This window comes from Eimeria maxima, genomic scaffold, assembly GCF_000499605.1.
Source record: "Eimeria maxima Weybridge genomic scaffold, Emw_scaff110, whole genome shotgun sequence".
Lineage (NCBI taxonomy): Eukaryota > Apicomplexa > Conoidasida > Eucoccidiorida > Eimeriidae > Eimeria > Eimeria maxima.
Window position 1 is genome coordinate 1 of NW_013563404.1, and position 20,396 is coordinate 20,396.

Consider the following 20,396-nt stretch of genomic DNA (forward strand, 5'->3'; position numbering starts at 1 on the left):
TCCCCCCCACCCCCCTTCCCCCGCGCTAGTGTCCGTAGACCCCAACGATAGCCACAGGAGCGGGAGGTGTGGGATGGTGTAGTGGAAGTCTTGCACGTTCAGTGTAGCGGAGGCCGTGCGAAGTTGGCAAATGTCTAAAATAGATATAAGGATCCTTAGTCGGCCTTAGTATGTCGTCCGTAGGCACGCAAAAGGATCGAACGCTGTGTCTACGGCTTCAGGGCATGCAACTCTACATGCTTGTTTGTGCTGTATGTGGGTCTCCCTAGCGTCTTAAGCTGCAGAAAGGTGAATTGCAACTCCTGTGAAGCCACTTCGCGCGTTGTAGCTACTCGTACAGCCGTTGTGCCCAGGTTTCCCAATGATTCGGGAGGGACGTAGCAAACACATTAGCTTGTCCGAAGTTATCAAGTTTTTCCGGTGCTAACCGTCCAACGCTTGATTCCCCGGAGGAGGTAGCCGGAATGCAAACAGAGGTCGTCGAGAATACATTGTTCAGACACATACATACACACATACACACATACACACATACACACATACACACATACACACATACACACACAAATCATAGTATTTACGTCTAATAATTTTTAATTAGTACTTAATAATATTTTATAAATAATTATTAGTAATAGTAAACAATGAACGCACAGTCTTGAACCACTGAAGGCTTGTTTGAGTTTGTATGTCAGGCTGTCTTGCATCTTGAGTTGCAGCATCGTGGATTGAAACTCATGGCAAGCAGCTTCATCTCTGTCAGCGCCAGGCGCGTGGGTCGCTGCGCTCAGGAAATCTGGAGGCTGAGGAGGGAGATCAGCTGCAGTTTAGGAATTGTCAGGAAAGTACTATGTTTTGGCAGATAACGGAAATCATTCGATGAGATCAGGCGTTTGCTCTGCTCTGTTTACCAACCTGCACATATTCTTGACCCCTCAGCGCAGAGCCTTAGACTCCCTGCGGGTCGTCTTCCTTCTGTGGGCCTAAGGGCTTTGGTGCGCGAATTTACACCAGCGCCCCGCTAGCTAGTTCTACCTGCGGCTAGCCACTCTTAGCTTGTCTCCGTCTGGCGCGCTCATCCAAAGTGTGCATCTGAGCGGTGTGCTTAGCTCACCTGCTTGCAGGTTATGACCTGCATGCATTCCATAAGGCCTTCGAGCTGTAGGAGATGGTATTGCTGAGCCCGTTGCCAACGAACGCTTGCCAAAGGCCTTACTCGCTGTTTCTATGGAACGCAGCAGTCGTTGATGGTCCTTGTGGGATCTGAAATGCCTGACGTGTCCCCTGTGAGGGGGCGGAAGATCAACAGCAGGAGACAGTTTTCTCTGCTAAAGAGGGGATTTGCTTCATCAGCAGCAAGCCTTAGGGAGACAGAGTCTCGTCCTGGGATCACTGGATATGCTGCAACTCTGTAGCAAGGCTGCCTATAGCTCTACTGCCTGAAGGCCGCTAGCCAAGCGCCTCTATGCTGTTATCGCCAACGCCTTTTAATTCAGGCAGGTATCTGCTAGACGTGCTGCTGGTGCTGGAGCTAGTTGCTTGGGCAGATGTAGACGGCAGCTCCCTTGAGTGCTCTGCGCTGTTTCTGGACCCTCTAGCTGGTATGGAACCCTGCCCGATTTCCGGGTCTCCTCTGTTGTAGTGTCTCCTTAGCTGCTGCAGCTGGATCCTGTGACGATGAACTCTGCATTCCAGGTGTACCCTTTTTTATTGCGTTTAAATGGATTATTATACACCGGCTGTATACATTAGTATTCCGCAGCACCTGGGGCTACCGCAGTCAGGATAGTCTGCGGGCCTGGTCCCTTGTAGGAGACAGAAGAGTACAGAGCACAGTTAAGAAAAAGTTGGAGAGAAGCGGCCGTTCCCTATGTGGTGCTGTCGTCAGAGAAAGGGAGTGGGGTGGGGGGGCGAGACGGAGGTAACCTGTGGGGTGCTGACGGCACGTACACGATCCCTCCAGATATGGAGACGGGCAAAGAGAGGGGCAGAGACACAACTAGGTGTCTCGGCTGGCGAAATGGTTTCTGCAAACAGCAGACACACCGCAGCAGCTACAGCTGCAGCAACAGCAACAGCTGGCTTCAGGTTAGGCCTGCTCTGCTAATTAATTGGTTGGTGCCGTTGGCTACGCGTACCGTTCAAATGTCCACATACATCTTAAATATATACTATTAATAAACTCAAGATCCACCTGTTCCACAAATACCTTCTCATGGCTCATGAGGTGCCTGCCCACCCCAGCCACCCGACCGCGAGCAGCAGGCCCGCTAATATGCAGATAACCCCCTTTCTCCCCCTCTTCTACGCCCTAATGCCCTCTCCTTGTTGTATATTTCGCAGCATTGAACAAAGAAACAGCTTGTTGGGTTTTTTCGTTGGGGTTCGCGGGGCTGCAATGGGCCTGTGGACGGGAGGAGGCCATCGTGGGATCGGCCTGCTACCGAAGGTCACTTGGACGAGATCATTCTGCTGTTGCGCTGTTGTGTCTGAAACAGTTGTTCTTTTTGGTTATTTTCAACTAATTATCCTTCTTCTATCCCCCTTCATCCCCAGGAAGTAGGACACGGAACAACGAGGCGATGTATCCCGCCACAGCAGAAAGAAAACGCAACCCAGATGTCTCCTCTCCAATCTGCAGCTCTCCAGCAGCCCCAAGGGCTCTCAGGTTACTCGTCTCCCTCAGTCGAGCCCCCCAACCCTGCAGAAGTACGCGAGACAGGGGCCCCTCCTCACCTTCCACGACCTTCCGTGGACTCCCCCCCAGAGATGGTTCTCCCACTAGTACCACCGGCAATACCCCCTGTAGTCCCACAAGAGAGTGAAAACCTTCAGCAAAACCAGCAGCAAAAGCAGAAACAGCTGCAAGTGCAGCAGCAGCAGCAGCAGCAGCAGCGCCAGCAACAAGACTGCCCGCTACCGCAGGAAGCCACTGCAAACGACAAGCAACAAACACACAACGAAATCCAACCACCAAATTCTTCACACCCTCAACAAGTGCAGGAGAAACAGCAGAATGCGCTAGAAAAGCCTCCACAGAGCCAGCAGCACCATCAGCAAAAGGAACACCAGGGGGAACAGGAGTACCAGGAGCACCACCACCACCAGCAGGACGGACTTGAGTCTCAGCAGCAGCTGCTGCTGCTCCGGGAGGTAGGAAATGGGTCTGTTCAGCACACGCCGCACTACAGAAATGTCTCTCAGCAGCAAGAGGTGCGTGAGCAGCAGACGCAAACTCGCGAGATACATAGGCCCAACGAAGCACCTATGCAGCAGCAACAGCGGTGGCAACAAAGAGGACAGGGGCAGCCAGCGCTGATGGTGTTTCTCACGGAGCAGCAGCAGGGGTTTCCAGTTCAGCAACAGGGCACGCAGGGGCTGCAGCAGCTGCATACGCCAGAAGAACAGCACCAGAGCGAGAAGCCCGCAGGGGACCAAGTAGAGTTGCTGCTGGAAGCAGCAGAACAACAGAGAAGCGAGCTAAGGCAGCTGGTACAGCAAAACGAGTCATGCTCCATTGGGCATTATGAGCAGCAGCACAGTCAGGACCAGCAGCAACAGCATGAGCAGCAGCAACAGCCTGAGCAACAGCAACAGCACCAAAAGCAACAGCATCAACAAAAGCAGCCGCAACAGCAGCAACAGCTGCGACAGCAGGATTTGAATGAACAGCAATACGAACCCCCTTCAGGGGTGGATGGTGGCCAGCCAGCTGCGGATGAAGGAAGAGTACCTTGTTATGGGTCTCCTGAGTCTCATTCCACCCTAAGCCGCGAGATATCCCTCTCCGAGTCAGAGTCCAGCGATCCATCTACTACCCGTTCCCCGATACCAGAACCAAACGCGCAACAACCCCAACGGCCTACATATGCCACAGGAGATTCCAGCTCCACCACTGCAGAAGCAGTAGCAGCAGCAGCACGAGAGGGAATTTCTGTCCTGCATAACCAGCTGTCTTCCTCCATCCAAGAGGCTCTGGCCCGCCAGGCTGCCGAAGCAACAAATTCACAAGAAGCACAAAAACCGCTGCTGGAGCAGCGGCAGCAGCAGCAACAGCAGCTTCGGGTGCAACGGCATGCTGAACTGCATCAGCAGCCACAGCAGCAGGTACCGCAGCATCAGCGGCAGCCAAACAACCGCATCCCCATTGCCGAGCCCCTGTCGCATACTGTGGAGACTAGGGAGACTGCTGAACCATGCCACCTAATGGATATTCTTTGGCGGCAGCGGCATCAACAACAGAAGCAGACGCGATTGGTGGGCGCAGCAGGAACACCAGCTGCTGCTGTTGCTGTTGTTGCAACACCAAGAGCACGGGGGCAGCCTGCTGCACATTCGGCTTCTGTATTTGCGATGCGATCCCCACCACCTGTGCAGGAGGAGTCACCAGCAGCTGTTGTGCAGCAACAGCCCCACAGCGCCAGCAGCAGCTGCACGGTTGCACTGGGGGGCCCTTCAGTAGAGGGGAAGTTACAGGGGCCTCCAGCACCTTCAAGGGGCCTCTCTGGAGCAGCAAAGCAAACAGCAGGAATACAAGCCTCCCTCCTTAGACCTGCTGCTGCACTACTTGCAGCTGCTGCTGCGGCACATGCAGAGCCGCATGGTCTATCAGGCAATAAGAATAGCGCTGCTGAAGGAGCAAAGCACAAGTCTCTGCAACCTGCAGCAGCTCTACCAGCACCGTCTGCAGGCTCAGTGCCGAAGAAATCCCAAACACGACCGGCAGCAACAGCAACAGTAGCAAGAGAAACGGGAACAACAACAAAAGCGGCTTCTGCGGTAGCAGCTCCCAAGGGAGCAACAAGAAGCTCAGCAACAGTGGCTACGGCAAAGGCACCAGCAAGAGCAACAGCAAATGCAACAGATTCGATTTCAAGCGAGACGGCGGAGGGAGGTGACACTACAGTTTCTCCTCCCGTGGCAATAGTTAACAAGGTTGCAGGCGCTGCAGCAGAAAGAAGTGCTAATGCGCCTCCAAGAAAATCTAGCAGCGGTTTTATTGTCTTGCGTGGTGCAGCCGCTGCAACTTCTGAACCTCGTGCCCCGGTTGTTGCTGCAGCTGCTGAGTTGCTGCTGAGACAGGCGCCGAGACGGGCGGGGCGGGCAGGCCAGAGCGAAATGCCTCCCGCCAAAAAGAGACGGCAACTGCTGGAGCAACACAGCGAGCAGCAGCTGCAGCCGCAGTTACACCGCTCCCAGAAACAAGATCAGAAGGCAGCTGGCCTGTCAGGGATAGACAAGCGGGCGATCCCACAGCTTGCCCAACCTAGAAAGCTTGCACCCACAACAGGTCTCAGTGCATGCAGCAGCAGAAGCAGTTGCTTTACTGACAGCAGTAGCAGCGACGGAACGGGAAGCTCTCGCAGCCGCCGCAGCAGCGACAGTTGCAGTGGCATCCTCAGCGGGAGCAGTCGCAGCATCAACAGCCCCAGCAGCAGAAGCGAAAACAGTAGCAACAGCCCAAGCAACAGCAACAGCAGCAGCCCGTGCAGGAGCGTCAAACAGAGAAAGACCACCGCAGTTAAGCTTTGGGGCAGGAGCAATGGAGCAGGCTCTGTTTCCTCGCTGCGACGCCGAATGCTAGGGAAGTTGTTAAGGAGGCGCACGTTGACTGTCTCTTCAAGTGCAATCCGCAAAGTACCATGCGGTAGGAACACTGCTATCTCCGCTCCTGCCGGTGAGCGGTTCGCGGGTGCAAGAGCCCGGAGCTGCAGCACAGACGCAGCAGGAACTGCCACTGCTTCTGCCGCTGCTGCAGCAGCTCCACTTAAAGCAGGGGACTTCAAACACGCACGACAGGGACAACCATCCGCGAGAAAGGAGCAGGTCCCCCAGAGTCCGCAGGGCCCTGAATTAGGTGGAGGTGAAGATGGTGCTGTTGCCGCAGCAGGGAAAGCTGTGCCGCTGCTGCAGCAGTTTGCTGGCAAAGGTCCCGGCCCCGCGGAGCTCCACTGGGTAGATAGATGCAGTAGTACGCGAAATACCAGCAGCAGTAACAGCAAGGTAGCGCATTCCGTTCCCTTTGCAGCAGCTGCACCTGCCAGTGTCTGTGCAAGAGAGCCCCGGCCTCCTTGCAGAGGAAGCAGCACGGCTGCGGCCATGCCTCTGGCTCCCGTCAGCGTTCGCCCCGCCCAGCAGCAACCTTGCGGTGCCTCATCTTCTGACGACTCTAGAGATAATGTACAAGAGCGCGGATCGAACACTCACGGAGGCCACAGGGAGACTTTTCTAGAGGGGAGGCCTAACTCGTCTCAGCACCAGATGCAGGAGAACATGCACACAGTGCATGCCGCAGGCAACGCAGGCCAAAGGGCCAGTGGGGCTTTCTTAGAGACCCGTCTTAATGCTCCTGCAGCAGGACAGATCCCCCCTAACCAGTGCGAACGGGGCGATCTCGCGCAGGTCTCACCTGCATTGGTGGAGGTTTCGGAGGGCCCGGTAAGGAGGCAGGGACGCCCTCAGAGACCCGAGCTCCCTTCAGTAGTCGCTGCAGCAGCACACGGGGACTCGCGAGCAGCCGGCAGCAGGTGGTCTTGCCTCCATTTTGCCTCTCCTAGGGCAGAAGAGACTGCGTTGGTTAAGAAGGCCCCGCTGCATCACCAGCCGCACGAAGAGCCATCACAGTCTAGAGGCAACGAAGCGGAAGCTCCGCTGATGCAGCACACTGAGCAGCAGCAGGTGGGAGTACAGCAGCAACAGCTGGTGCGGCTGCAGCCACTGCTGCAGCCCCTACTGCAACAGAAGAACAAAGCCCTTCATCCGTCGCAGCCGCACCCACACCAGAGCCGCATTGGACCTCCCCAGAACCACCAGTGTCCGCAGTGGCAGCAGGAAGAGCAGCTCCAGCAGCAGCCTCAGCAACGCCTGCAACGAGCGTCGTTGCAGCAGCAGGAATACAGTCAACACCAGGAGCACCCATCTCAGAAGTTGCAAGTGCCAGCGCATCAGCTGCCTAGGCAGCATCCGATGCAGCACCAGAGGCAACATCTACTGCTGCAGCATGAGCAGCAGATGCTGCATAGGCAAGAGCACCGAGGTGGGTTCCCACATCCAGGATCGTGTTTCCAGGATATTTCGTCAAGGTCCGCGGCTTCTCCAGTTTCTCCAATGTCTCGACTGTCTCCAATGTCTGGAGCATCACTGAATCGTCGTTCTCCTTCCGCCTGGGTAATGCGTCCGGCCGTAGGGAGCCGGTGTTCCCCCGTGTGTGGCGGTGCCTCTACAGCAGGCGGAAGCGATGAGTGGCAGACACAGCCCCCCTGTAGCTCGAAAGGCCTTCGAACTTGCTGCGTTTCTCCTGCCTTCCCAAGAGATCCTCTGGCGAGGCCTGCTTGGTTGCAGCAGCAGCGAAAGTCTCCACATGCTGTTCCCTTGGGCCCTCAAGGGAAGGCAGAGTTGGTTCTAGCGCCCCAGAGCGGAGGTGCAGGTGTTGCAATGCCTTGCCGTGCTGCATCGAAGCCTGCCTCAGCAGAAACAGCTCAGGAGGCGGTAGTCTCATTACTGAAGGCAGGAGGGCCCTCCATCCCGCAGAACGCTCGAAGTAGACCCGAATCGATGCATCTGCAGCAACTGCAGCAACTGCAGCAGCACCCGCAGCACCAACAGCAGCATCTGGCAAGGCAGCGTCAGCTGCGGAGAGTGAAACATCTGTTTGCCCTGCACACTCGTTTGCATGACCTCCTAAGTCATGCCGCTGTGGTGCTGCAGAGCCTCCGGGATGTCTGCTGCTGCAGTCTCGAAACGTTGAGTGCACTGGAAGGCGCCTCGTGCTGCTCTCCCGGCGGGGGGGTGCCACGCACCAAAGACGCAGAAGACGTTAGCGAGGAAGCAGGAACACCTGCAAGAGCAACAGCAGCAGCAGGAGACGGGCTCTGCAGCAGCTGCAATGTGCACTTGAATCTTCCGCTGGAGAACAACGGAGCCGAAAACTGCGTCTGCCCTAGGACTGCTAGCCCTGTGGATGTCTCACAGGCCGAGCATGCGTGCGGTTCTGCGACCAATAGGCAGCAGCAGCAGCAACAGCAACAACATAACCACCACCAACACCAACACCACCAGCAATCCCTGCCCTGTCAGCCCTCGCTGCACCAACGTTTTGTTGACACACACCTAGGAGATCGTACGAGCGCTTCTAACCAACATCAAACACTCCTGCAGCAGCAACTGCTTCCCCGGCTGCAGAGACAGGGCCAGCCACAGCCGCTGGCAGCGGTGCAGCATCTGCAGATGGGGAAGCAATTCGTTCAGAAGCAGCAGCGCCAGCATGCCCTGCAGCAGCACCAGCAGCTGCACCAGCAGCAACACGAGATATTGCCTGTCGCAGATGGACCTGTGCAGCCGCAGCAACAGATGACGAAGCACACTCCCCAGGAGGGCCCCTTGCAGCCTCCTGCTGCGCATCACCACCACATTAAAGGCGGGCAGAGTCTCCTCCTGCTGCAGCAGGTGCCTCTGCAGCAGCTGCAGTTGCAGCGGGCGCAGAAGCGGCAGCACCTGCTGTTGGAAGAGCAGCTAAGACGACCGTCCATCCACCGGCCACCATCCAGCCAACACCTCTTAGCGGATGCACTGTTACTGCAGCAGATGGCGGTGCAGAAGGCGCAGCTGCAAAGCTCTCCTGAAGATTTAGAGCACCAGCAGGGCTCGCAGGAACACAAGGCTGGGAAACAGCCAAGCCTGCGTATCCCTCTGCTGTATTCCACCGAGCAGCCATGGCTGCTGCAACTGCCACTGCAACAGCCACTGCAGCAGCCGGTGCAGAAGGCGCTGCAGCCCGAACCGAACCCAAAGAAGAAATTCGGGCCACTGCAGCTTGGGAGAGATACACAACATGCCGAATCAGCAAAGCAGCAGAGACAGCTGCTTCAGGAGCAAACAGACCAACCCACGCAGCGGCAGCTGCTGCAATTCCCTCTAACTAGTGGCGTCCCGCACCCTCCACAGCAACAGCCACAGCCCTGGTCGATTTTGCAGCAGCAGGCGCAGCAGAAGGCCCACCACGAGGCCCTGCAGCAGGTAGATGCACCTAATGCAGGCAACAATATCGCGCAACCGGGGGACTTTATACGGGAGCAAAGACCCCGAACTGCTCATTGCCACCATTTCCTGCTGCAGACTGGGGCGGCTGAGGAGACAGGGGAAAAAAGTGCTACAGTAAGCCCGCAGAAGCCCCCTGCTGGGGACCCGCTTCGCAGCCCGACCACCCCCCTGACAACAGCGGAGAGCAGCTGTGGCAGCCACAACAGCACCAGTCGCACCAGCAGCAACAGCATTACCAGCACCAACAGGATAAATCAAGAGACTGTCTCTCCCCCCTTAAGAGAGAGCGGGTCGGCTGCAGAGAGGCAGGCCGAAATAAAAGACAGCTCAGGGTCTGTGAGCACTTGCGGGCCCTCCGTGCAGCCTTGTGGAGAGGAGACATCTGGCAGCAGGAGACAGTGCTATCTTGATGCTATGTACCGCCTGCCACTCAGGCCCAAGTGGTGGTATACCCCGCTGGGCCTTTCTTCAGCAGACAGATCCATACAGTAACGCTGTGAGGCTGCTAAAGAAAGCAGTTCCCCATGAGTCTGCTCCTGCCTCGAAATGGCCGGCGCCCCAACGAAATTGCTAAGCGCCAGGGACACAGCTGGTACAGGAGCGGGATGCAGGGAGTCTCATGAATTTACAAGATTTAGCATTTAAGCTTAAATGCGGGAAAACGTATGCCACAAAGGAAGCGCAGGGGATATCCAGTGATGCTCTGGAAACACCTAAGTCAACACGGGAGAAAGGACAGTCCGCCCATACCAGCCACACCTCAGAGGAAAGGACACGCGCCAGAAGACAGCAGCTAGATGCCGTCAGAGACAGCAGAAAATGAAATAGTTCGTAGTGAGCGGAGTGCCGTATGTGAATGTACATCTCCTTTGTCCGCTGGTAGTGGCAGCGACAGGGAGGTTGATGCAATCCCCCTGAACGCCAGAGAAAAAGACGACACGCTTTTTCATGCTACCTGCAGCTTCTGTAGCTCTTGGCAGTGGCTTGCATTAATAGCGCTTCCGTTCAATCAAGTAAAGTGTAGTGTGCAGCTACACTCCTCAAGCAAGAGAGCCGCTTCACTCATGTATATTAATGGCCTCCCCTTCGAATACATGAGTTAAGCGGCACATGATGATGCACAAGCACCATCATCTGTCTGCAGTCTCTCTGTCCCATCCCTTCTCCCTGAAGGCGCCGTGTAGAGAAACACTATCCAGAACGGAGACTATTCCATGCATCCTAGGCACCAACTTGCCTTTCAGCTAAAGCCACATCTGTCTGTCTGCTTTGAGTTAACGGGTCGGGAGAGCGAGCCCCTGATTGGAGTCTCCAGCCCTGTCTCTGCGTCTGACTGGTGCCTACGCCCCCCTCACTAAACACAGCAGACATGCACCTCTTAAACCATTTTTTCCTCCAATAAACCAACTTTCGGCGCAGGTGGCTCAACTGCCGAACCTAAGGGCTCCAGAACAGGCAAGCTCGAAGCCCTGCGAGAGAACCGTCGCAGCTACATCTTGGGCTCCTTCCGGCTGCGGAGGTACTCTGACGACAGCTGCTCGCCAGCAAAGTCGTGAACCACCTTCTCAAACCAGTTGTACCGCTGCTTGTCCCTCACCTCCTGCAGCGGCAGTAGCAACAGCAACCGGAAGAACAGTTTGCGTACCTGCACCGAACCTGGATATCAGAAATGCGGTGTGGTGCAGCTGTGATGGTGTCGCATTGCCTCTGCCAGTAGTGTTGCAAAATCCTAAGGCGGTAAGTGTAGACACTAAGCCACAACCCACAGACCGAAACCCCCATCTCCCACCTTGCGGTAATCCGCAACGAGATCATCCATCTTCTTCATGGCTTCTTTCACTTGCTGTTGCCTGTGGAAGTCAGCCTCACGTCCCTACAGAAAAAACCTTATTTTCTAAACCCTCAACGAGACGCTAGCGACTAAAGCGGAACATTTCGGGTTTTTCGCTGCACGTACTATGCAAGCGAGTGCTATGGTTCTTTCGAGCGTATATATACCGGGTGTTCCGCTCTCTGCAATGCGTGAAGCGTGGCTATCTCAGATTCTGGGTTCCTCATGAGCCATCTCTCTGGCATCAGTGTGGCATCTGTTTGCACCTGCTGCTCTCACCTGAATTCCCGAATATACCATCTCTTGGGCCCCAGCGGCTCTCTGTCTCGAAGGTGCACCTTCTCCTTGTAGAAATTCTTCACCCACACCCACTCGAGACCTAAACGCAAACCCTTGATAAAGCATACACCCTTAATCACGCACTATCTTGAAGTTTATCCGGCCAACCCGCCACAAAATTTTGCCTCGCCACAGCACCGTCTTTTAAAGTATGATGTAGGGTTTAGGATACGAATTCAAACGGAGCTGCTGTCCCACCGTTGAGGCGGTATTGCTTCTCCACGTCGGCTTTGTAGCGGCCAGAAAGTCTGCATCAACGCCAACCGATTACACCCCAAGGCGTAAACCCTGAAACTATTGTCCTAAAGTGTTGAACCCTACACCCTAGGCTACTGGTTCCGAGGAGTGCTGTACCGAGGGGGATGCCATTCTCCAAGCTCGTCTTTGTAAGGCATAATGTCTTTGGGGATGTGATATCGCCGCCGACTACCCCTGACGAAACAGCTGTATGGGTTCCAGTCCGCCCAATTCCTGAAACCAGAGGATCCTAAACCCTAAACCATATAATTTGACCCGATGTAACGGCAACGCGTGGAGAGTAAAAACAGAGTGTCAATAGGGGACCTGCGCCAAGGCCTGGCTGTTTTAACGTAATAAGAAAGTGTGCTGAAGGAATAAATGCGATACAGTGCTAATTAAAGCCTCTACTTCTAGCATAAATCATGCTATGTCCATCTCTAGCGCTCCTATACGAGGCGAATCGCCGCGTTGGGCTAAAACCAATATCCTAAACCGTAGAGCCAAGGCCGTTGTGTGCACATCAACCGCCGGATGTTACCTGGAGGGCCAGTTGTCGAGGACATATCTCTTGGCCTTGGTGAGCTTGACATATGGATTAAAGGTGGGACGGAGTCGCACTCCATCAATCAAATTCTCAGCATATTCCATACGCGGGGTCCCTGCATGCAGCCCCAACACGTCGTGCACGAAGTACAAGTTGAAACACGCTGCCACATCCATCATAGCTCTACGCGTCAAAAGGCTCAACGCTAGCCCCCAAACTGGGTACCTGAGAACCAAGCAGCAACAGCACCAACACCAGCAGCAGCAGCCACAGCAAGAGCAACGGTAAAAGCAACAGCAGCATCAAAGAAGGTGGACCTTTGCACTCTGCCATGTAACGAGGCTCCTTCCTAGCCTGAAGGAGATCCTCCCGTGGTTCCCATGGAACAGCCCGAGCTTGCCGGCCCTGCGCACAACCCTCCAAACCACAGACCCTCAAGTATCTTTGTCCTGACGCCCCAAACCCTGGAGCCCCAAATGCCCGAAAGCCCCCACGTGCGGATTGCAACATCATATATCTTGACTTTTCATGGCTGAAGCAGAGCTAATCGCGAGGAAGTGGCGTCCGCTCACAATCACCGAGCTTGAGAACCACCGGCGGCCATATGTTAGCAGCAAACCGCCACCTGCAGCAGCAGCTTGGGGGTGCCCCATGGGCATTAGATGGGCCGTAGTGGCCCTAAATAAGAGGTCTTCCGTTCCTCTAAATCCTAAGGAAGAATTCGTCGTCCGCACACCCGAGACCCCAACCTCTCAGGGTAAGGGGACCCCGCATGACCACCTTCCCCTTACACCAACACCAGCATAACATAGACCCTACGACTCAGCAATTACTTAACTGACTTTATTGTACCTACATTTTGAGCTTAGATGCAGTCTTTGATAGGGGTTTCTACTGCTGCAGGAGGGCTCGGTGGGGGCCCCCAAGGTCCTCGGGGGCCCACGAGGCCCTGTGCCCTTCAGAGAACATCAAGCAAACTAAAAACAGTGAGAGCAGAGTTAAAATAAATAAATTCAAACGTAAATATCAGTTAGAAAACATTTAGGTAGAAGACTTTTTGGCAGCATTACCCTCTGCTAGCCCTCCAGAGACCTGAGCCACTTGCTATTAGGAAGGGAGCACTTGAGTCTGAGGCTGGGAATGACGGCGGCACAAGGGTAAGAGTACTCTGGTTGTTCAGAGACTATTTTAACATACGCCTTCACGTCAGAAGGTCTCTAGGAGACTCACCACCGGGCCCTGACCAGCGGTCACGGAGCGGTCAAGGGTCCGGCCCTTGAGGACCCAGAGCAAAAGCGGGCACAGCCTAATTGCTGTGGTGCAGCACATCCAACACCACATTACCTCGCATGCTAGACACCTCAGCCTCCTCTTGGGGGTGGAATAGGCCGCTGAACTGGTGGGCCGGCACTGCCTGTTCTGTTACAGTGTAGAAGGGGAGGCCCCCCAGCAGACGGGTTAAATCCAAAAAAAATGCAAGTGTCTAGGTCACAAGTATGCGAGCCCCAACTTCGCTGGCCCTCGCATTTCAATATGATGGATGATAGGCTCGTTTGACATGTCTGCCTGCTGAAAGCTTGAAAGCGCTCCCGCATGCTGTTGCAACGTTGCAGACGGTGGGCCGCGCTCAGCTGAGCGCGGCCCACCACGGACCGGCTGCAACGTTGCAACAGCATGCGCATACCTTCGGAAAGCCCTTGGTGAGGTCCGTTTTTCCCGGTGCCGCTGCTCCTATTACCGCAACTTCAGTAAATCTGGATTGCGTCGTCCTGCGCCAGCAGCGACACTCTTGTCCAGGCAGTTGACTTGTAAGTTTATAGCCCTATTCAAAGGTCTACTGGAAGCCGTACTCGACTCTCCGCCGCACACAGGGCCTGCGGCTGACCTTAGTACGCAGCATATGCTTGCTCGCTCGCCAGAAGAGGGGAGGAGACACAGGGGAAACAGAGCACTGGCACTGTTTGCTCGTTTACTTGATGGCTTGCCGACAGGGGCCAGGGGAGGAGACACAGGGGAAACAGAGCACTGGCACTGCTTGCTCGTTTACTTGATGGCTTGCCGACAGGGGCCAGGGGAGGAGACACAGGGGAAACAGAGCACTGGCACTGTTTGCTCGTTTACTTGATGGCTTGCCGACAGCGCAAGCCATCAGCCGGTAACAGTTGTCTCCATAACAGGGGCTCCTCTGGAAGCCTTCTCAGTAGCCTGTAAGACTTCGTCGTGTAGCAACCAAGGGGCAACATTTAGAAGCTTCTGACGTTCCATCTCTTCGATCTGCTCTGGCCTTGGTGTGCAGTTCCCGCTGTTGGCCCCGTCAGTGCCCCCAGTGTGATGGGGCTTGAGGAAGTCTCTCAAGACATAGATTTGGTGCAGCACAAAGTGCCAGCGCTCCTCCAGTTGTGCCTTCTCTTCCGGCGTTAAGGTGGCCAGCCGCAAATCCCCCTGCTTCAGGAGTCCATTTCGCCTGCTCTCGAAGTCTTCCCAAGAGTGCAGCAAGAGCTCTGCAGCCGTGAAGCCTCTTCGTGTGCGTCGGTTGTACGTACCGGGGTCGCAGTGAGGCGCTAGAGATAGCAGCATCCTCTGGGCCATGTGTACCCTCTGCATTAACTCCCCCGGGAAAGAAAGTAGGTCGTTGTCATCTGGGGTAGGAGATGGAATACGTAGATCCACCGGGGCGTCTTGGCAACTCACGTTGAAGCCCCCGAGGCTGTATGTCCCCCTGGCAACTGTCTCCGCCGTGGCGCCCTCAAGGGTGACTGCAGCGGGGTCCCCTTCCCAAGCAAGGCCCCTAAACAAAGGCCTTGTTTGTCGCAACACTCCTGCGGCCACTGCATGCAGCACTGTTAACCCTTCTGCTCTCGTCACCACCTTGGGGTTGGCACCCTGCTGCAGCAGCCAGGAGAGGACGTCTCCTTGTAACCAATAGGCAGCCAGCACCAAAGGAGTCTCACCCCCCGATGTGGGTGCGTTAATGTCTGCCCCGCGCTCCAGAAGCAATTTCACAGTGTCCAGGGACCCTGAGATGCAGGCCAAGTGTAGCGGCGTGGCGCCTTCGATGTTCACGGTGTCGACTTCTGCCCCAGCTGCCAGCAGCTGCCGACAGAGCCTAGTCTTGCCGTTGCTGGCCGCAAAGTGCAGCGCCTGGCTCCTCCCGAGGAGTCTGTGCGATAAAGCAAACAGCAACCGTCTCCTGCTGTCCCCTAACGCCTGCTTGCCGGGCATTGTACCGGTGTCTCCAGCTTGGCCTGTCTCTCCAGCAGGCCCTGTTGAGGCCTTTGGAGACGGGGATGGCGACTGTCTCCTCTCGAATAATCTGTGGCGGTCTACCGCAGCCGCTCTGGAATCCAAAGAGTCACAGTGTTGCAGCATCAGCCGGAATATTTTCAATCGTGCTGCTTCTGTCTCTGTCTCTGTTGCCGCAGGTGCTGTTTCCGAGAACGGACGGCCGGAAAACGTCCCGTGCTTCCCCCACGGAAGACGATCTCCTCGGGCGGCGCACATCACCAACAGGGGAGTCATTCCTAGGGATGACTGGGCAAAAAGGCTGTAGCCTATCTTCAGCAAGCTGTACATACACCACAACAGCATGCAGTAGATAGTCGCCTGAAGACAAAGGCCAGCCAACTGAGCCAGCGATGCAGTGGGAACATCAGGGACAACAATGGCTGCCCCTGTCCCTCTGTCTCTACAAACATGTGCAACAGATGTAGCCGGGGTATCAGTAGCATAAAGAGAAGCCATGGCAGCATTACTGGGCTTACGCGTCGACGACAGCGTCATGCGCGTAGAGGCAAGCGAGGCCCAGAAGGGTGAGGCCTGTGGGGAGGTGCTGAATGTCCTTCATGGCCCTAAACAACTCCAGTGCAAGAGGGAAGTGCAAGCCGCGTCGGACCAGGCCCGCAGCTATAGACATGGGGTCCTGCGTAAAAAGCTTCCGGAGTTGCTGCAGCAGCAAACACAAAAGCTGCAGAAATTAACTCAGTTTGGAGCCGCGGTATGTGTCTCCTCACGGCTCACGAATAACAGCTGCACATACATGCAAGCGGCTCTTCACAGTCTGGGACAATGAAATCTAGCACAATGAAATCTAGCTGCATCAGCATAGGCTGTTTTGGGAGACAATGAACGACTGCTCCAGCTGCAAGCGACGGCTGCGACTCTGCAGGGAACAGGGAGGAAGAAGGCTGTTACTTCAGGGCTGGCAGCGCTGGAGTTTGTTGCCCCCCGATAAAGGGCAAGGAAGACCTCGTCCGTGCGTACGACGGGAACGTGAGTAAGCGGGGGGGTAGAGACACCAAGTAGAGCAGCAAAGCGACGGAGGCGCAGACCCACAGCTACAGACAGCGTCGCCTCTCTCCCCAAGCAGGCCACACAATTCCACAGGGCGCAAAAGAGAGGCTCCAAGATCTTCTCAGGAGGCACAGAGGGACCCCGGCGGCACTGCTTTTCCAGCTGCATCGCCTGCAGAGACAAATAACAGCAGCAGCAACAACACCAGCAGCAATGGTAACACAAGCCAAGGTGGGAAGCTCTGCCGCTTCTCGTGAGGCAAGAAAAAAGGTATTGTCCAGGAGACAAAAGAGAAGGCCCAGAGCACGCGTGCAGCAGGGAAGAGACACAGCCTTCAACAGCAAAGGCAGCAGTGTGCATAGTGTGTTGTGTTTTTTGTGGTGTCGAGAGACAAACCCTGTAAGTGAGCTCTGCGAGTTTCAAATACAAATGTACTTTGACCATGGAGGTGGCTGGCAAGACCGTCTCCGCAGCCATACCGGCACGCCTGAGGACTATGAGGGCCTGCAGAGAGCCGAAGACAGGGATACGCATCACCCAAATGGCAGCAAGGAACTGCCCGGAGAACTGGCAGCCGTTGAGACTGGCGTGGAAGGCAGAATACTCTGGTCAATGCTGAGCTAGCCAAGTGAGGAGAGGCCTGTTGCTGTGATATGCAGGCACCGTTCCACAGGGTCCAGCCTCCACCACGCCTTTGTATGCCCGTAGGGACTGGAGACACAAAGGCGCACCCGAGGCAAGTCCTTGCCGCCTTGCTCTGCCAGAAGGCCTGCAAGAATAGTGTGTGCGTTGAAGAGGACGGAATGTTGGGGGTGTAGTTTGCTGCCGTAGAGTTCCACAAGGTCGCTGTAGCAGCGCGCAGCGAGCTGTTTTGCTCCCTGGAGCAGGTAGGCATCGGCTTTTTCCTGTCTCTCTTTAATATCTTTTTCCGTATCTCCGCATACCTTCGAGGCTTGCGGTCCAGTCAGCCCGCAGCACCTACACAGCCACTGCTCTTCCAGCGGCACAGCATCGGGTTTCTGCCCAACCTGAGAGTTTTTTGCGGAGTGGGAGGTCGCACGTTTTCTAGGCTTCTCCAAGCCCTTTGCTCGTGGGTGGTTCTCTCCAGGTGTTTCATGAGCGGTGACTTCGCTGGAGGGCGAGGCTGCCGGCAAGAGGCCCACCTCACCGTAGGCCTTAAGGCGAGCGAGTATCCCCCGGTCCTTTGCGGGGCAGAGGAAGCCCCGAAGGCATTTGAAACATCTGATGCCCCTCAGGAGACGCCCACCTTCGTCGTTTTTACTGCAGCGTATGCAGCCACACCCAAACACTCGGGGGAGGGCCTCGACAGCTTTGCGGTCCTTCTGTGCCTTGAACAGGTCCTCCTCTGCAGAAACACAAATGTAGCCTCCTGCAGGAATCTGCGTCAAGGCTCGCACAGCTAGCTGGCCGTCCTCGTCCAGCGTCACCGTCGCTGTGGGCACGCAGCTGTGGTGCAGCAACGCAGCCGCAGGGGCAAAGACATGACCGAGAGTGGCGTCAGGGGCTCTCCTCTGCACTGCTGCTGCTGCAGAGGTGGCGGAGATGAACGGGGAGTACTGTAAGACCACGAGTGCAACGTGAAGCAATTCGTCGTCTTTGAGATACAACAGCATGTTGGGTTGTATACTTTGCTGCAGGCGGCGCGTTAGCAGTTGCAGCTTCTTGAGAAGCTCAGGCTGGCCTTTGCGCACTTCGGCTTCGAAGGAATTTAAGCTGAAAAGCTGGCTGGAAATGTCTCCGAGAAATGTTTTATCCCCCCCGATGATGTCCCCCCGGAGCTGCGCCTGCCGCTGCAGAGAGGCCTTTGTCAGAACTCGAAAGAGATGCAACACATATGTCACCGACATGCCGGACTCCTTGGCAGCTGCGAATATCAAGGGCATGCAGGCACATTCGACGGAGTGTACGCGGGCGCTCGCCATGAGGCACTTCCAGGAGCAGAACACAAAGGGACAGGTGTTAGGAGAGACGGGGCAGGAGAAGGCCTGACTCGGGTCGCCTCGCTCCTGCAGGCAGTGAAAACAGCTGCTGAACACCTGGCCGCTTTCCAATACCACAGGAGTGCATACAAACGGCTTCTCCCTAAATATCAAATCACCAGGGCTCAGACTCCTGTTGGCAAAGGCAACCATGTGCTTTCCTTGTTTCGCGATTGTTACGGGCGCCTCCTGAGGGCGCAATACGGTCTCCATGGGGCCGACAGCGTCGGTCGCCCCTGCAGAGGCTTCTACCTCAGACACCTGGAGGGCCTTGATCTTGAATTCTAGAGGCAACTCGCAGCACTGCATGAGAAAGGCCTCCTCATACTGCGATAACAGGCGCAGGAGCCGGCGGTTTCCAGGGCAGTTGTGGATAGCGCCCCAGATTGCTGAGAGGGCCCCCATTTGATTGCGTTGATGGCAGTAGGTCTCTGCGAGAAGCACGAACCCATCAGCGCTGTGGGGGTTCCTGTCAAGGAAACAGCAGATGGCCCCTTCCGCCTCCTTCAGCCTTCCTGCTTGCAGCAGGTCCGGGAGCATCTGCTGCAAAGTGAGTATCTCGTCGGTTTCCCTTCGCTCCCTCATACCCCTCCGTTCCTCCTCTTTCTGCCTATCTGCAGCCTCTTGAGCCTCATCTTTCACCATGTACTGTTCTTGGATCTTAAGCGCAGCCTCGTAGGCCGTCAGAGGCCCGTCATGTGCTCCAGCCAAGGCCTCCTGCGCCGCCAACCGCTCCTCCGCAGCATCGTTAAGGGTGTATATGTCGCTAGCCAGGCCCACCCTGAGCTCTTTGCACGGCTGCGAAGCAGCTGAAAACATTGTGAACCTCAGCCCTAGGTTCGATGGGACAGCAACGGCACGGCAATAGCAAGTTAGCTGGAAGGAGACACTGGATGGGTTTAGGATTGCGCCATGTGGTGCGTATTGCCCTACTGGTCCTAGTTGAAGGCATAAATATGCTATATTTGTGGAATGCGTGAACGGAAGTGTTCGGTTGGCCTAGTTACGGTTGGACACTCTTCTGCATGTCCGCCGAGGTCCAGTGACCATGAAGATCAGACAGAAAGGGCTCCACCACATGGGAGCATGAGCGTGTGACACTCGTAGTTTTGAGTGTGAGTTGAATTTTGAGAAGTATGCGTTAAAAAGACTCATTACATTTAAGGTGAGGGCAACTGCTGGCGGATGCTGCAACGCCCCTGTGGACCAGACAAGGCACTGCAGTGCACGCGCACTACAATAGAGCGCATGTGGTAACCTTAATTGTCTAGTTTCACGAAATGGAACAATCAGAAATATAAATACTTATATATTGGAACTCTTTAGATAGAAAAGGGGTCAAATGAGGTAAGAGTGCACGTCCGCCTACAGGAGACCCAGGGCTGAGCGTGAGGCTAACGCCTTGGCTCAGACCCTCTCCCGGGGGGCAGCCGATCAGTTCTATTATTCTGGGTTTTCCCTCGATAATATGGACTCGAATATGTTTAAGAGCGATTATTTCCTTATTCAAGTGGCATTAGCAGAGATTAGCTGAGTCTAGCTTGTAGGTATTGAGTGTGCACCAGGTTGAACTACTAAGAGCTCTACGTACTGCAGCTGGGCATGCTGCACTGTGACTGTTGCGGGAGCCGCGGTGGAGCGCTCGTGAAGCCAGTGCTGTTATGTCAAAAAATCAGCCCCCTGTTTTGATTTTTACACGTATGTACAAACTTCGGGTCATTGAGCTTCTCGCCTCCAATTAGCACCTAGGAGTTTACCGTACTTTGTTAATTCTTGGCCAGCGGGCGGTTGGTAGACTCGGAGCATTGAATCGTCTAGATCTGCTTCAGTAGCCTCATTTGACCGTCGTACACACTTAAAATAAGTTTGATACTGTGTTTCAAGAGTTGATACAAAGGCTGTTTCTCAAGGGTAAGCCCTGACGGAGTTCCTAAGCATCAGCTGGAATAAGTAAGGGGAACATTTCCACTAGGGTCTCGTTTAGCCTACCCGACCACTTATCATTCCTTTAGACCGGCGTATATACTGCTTTCTTCTGGCGTAAACCACTTATAGGGATTCTCCGCCTCAAAAATACTCACAAGTATTGACGGGTCGCATGAGAGGCAGGCGC

At 55.3% G+C, this 20,396-nt stretch overlaps 3 protein-coding genes across 3 annotated transcripts; 1 reads left to right on the forward strand and 2 right to left on the reverse strand.

Moving 5' to 3' along the window:
• Positions 1-2,619: 2,619 nt before the first annotated feature.
• On the forward strand, positions 2,620-9,531 carry EMWEY_00014280 (hypothetical protein, conserved; the record flags this gene model as incomplete). The annotated part of the gene is made up of 1 exon (XM_013477272.1): positions 2,620-9,531. One exon carries the CDS (start codon positions 2,620-2,622, stop codon positions 9,529-9,531), a length of 6,912 nt encoding a protein of 2,303 aa, XP_013332726.1.
• Positions 9,532-10,528: 997 nt separating this feature from the next.
• On the reverse strand, positions 10,529-12,646 carry EMWEY_00014290 (hypothetical protein, conserved; the record flags this gene model as incomplete). The annotated part of the gene is made up of 8 exons (XM_013477273.1): positions 10,529-10,639; positions 10,829-10,889; positions 11,150-11,249; positions 11,408-11,457; positions 11,564-11,680; positions 11,988-12,108; positions 12,311-12,398; positions 12,566-12,646. The coding sequence occupies 8 exons, from the start codon at positions 12,644-12,646 to the stop codon at positions 10,529-10,531; spliced, it is 729 nt and encodes a 242-aa protein (XP_013332727.1).
• A 1,495-nt stretch (positions 12,647-14,141) lies between these two features.
• Positions 14,142-19,102, reverse strand: EMWEY_00014300 (ankyrin repeat-containing protein, conserved, putative; the record flags this gene model as incomplete). The annotated part of the gene is made up of 5 exons (XM_013477274.1): positions 14,142-15,558; positions 15,755-15,936; positions 16,254-16,454; positions 16,680-16,787; positions 17,015-19,102. 5 exons carry the CDS (start codon positions 19,100-19,102, stop codon positions 14,142-14,144), a joined length of 3,996 nt encoding a protein of 1,331 aa, XP_013332728.1.
• Between the last annotated feature and the right edge of the window lie 1,294 nt (positions 19,103-20,396).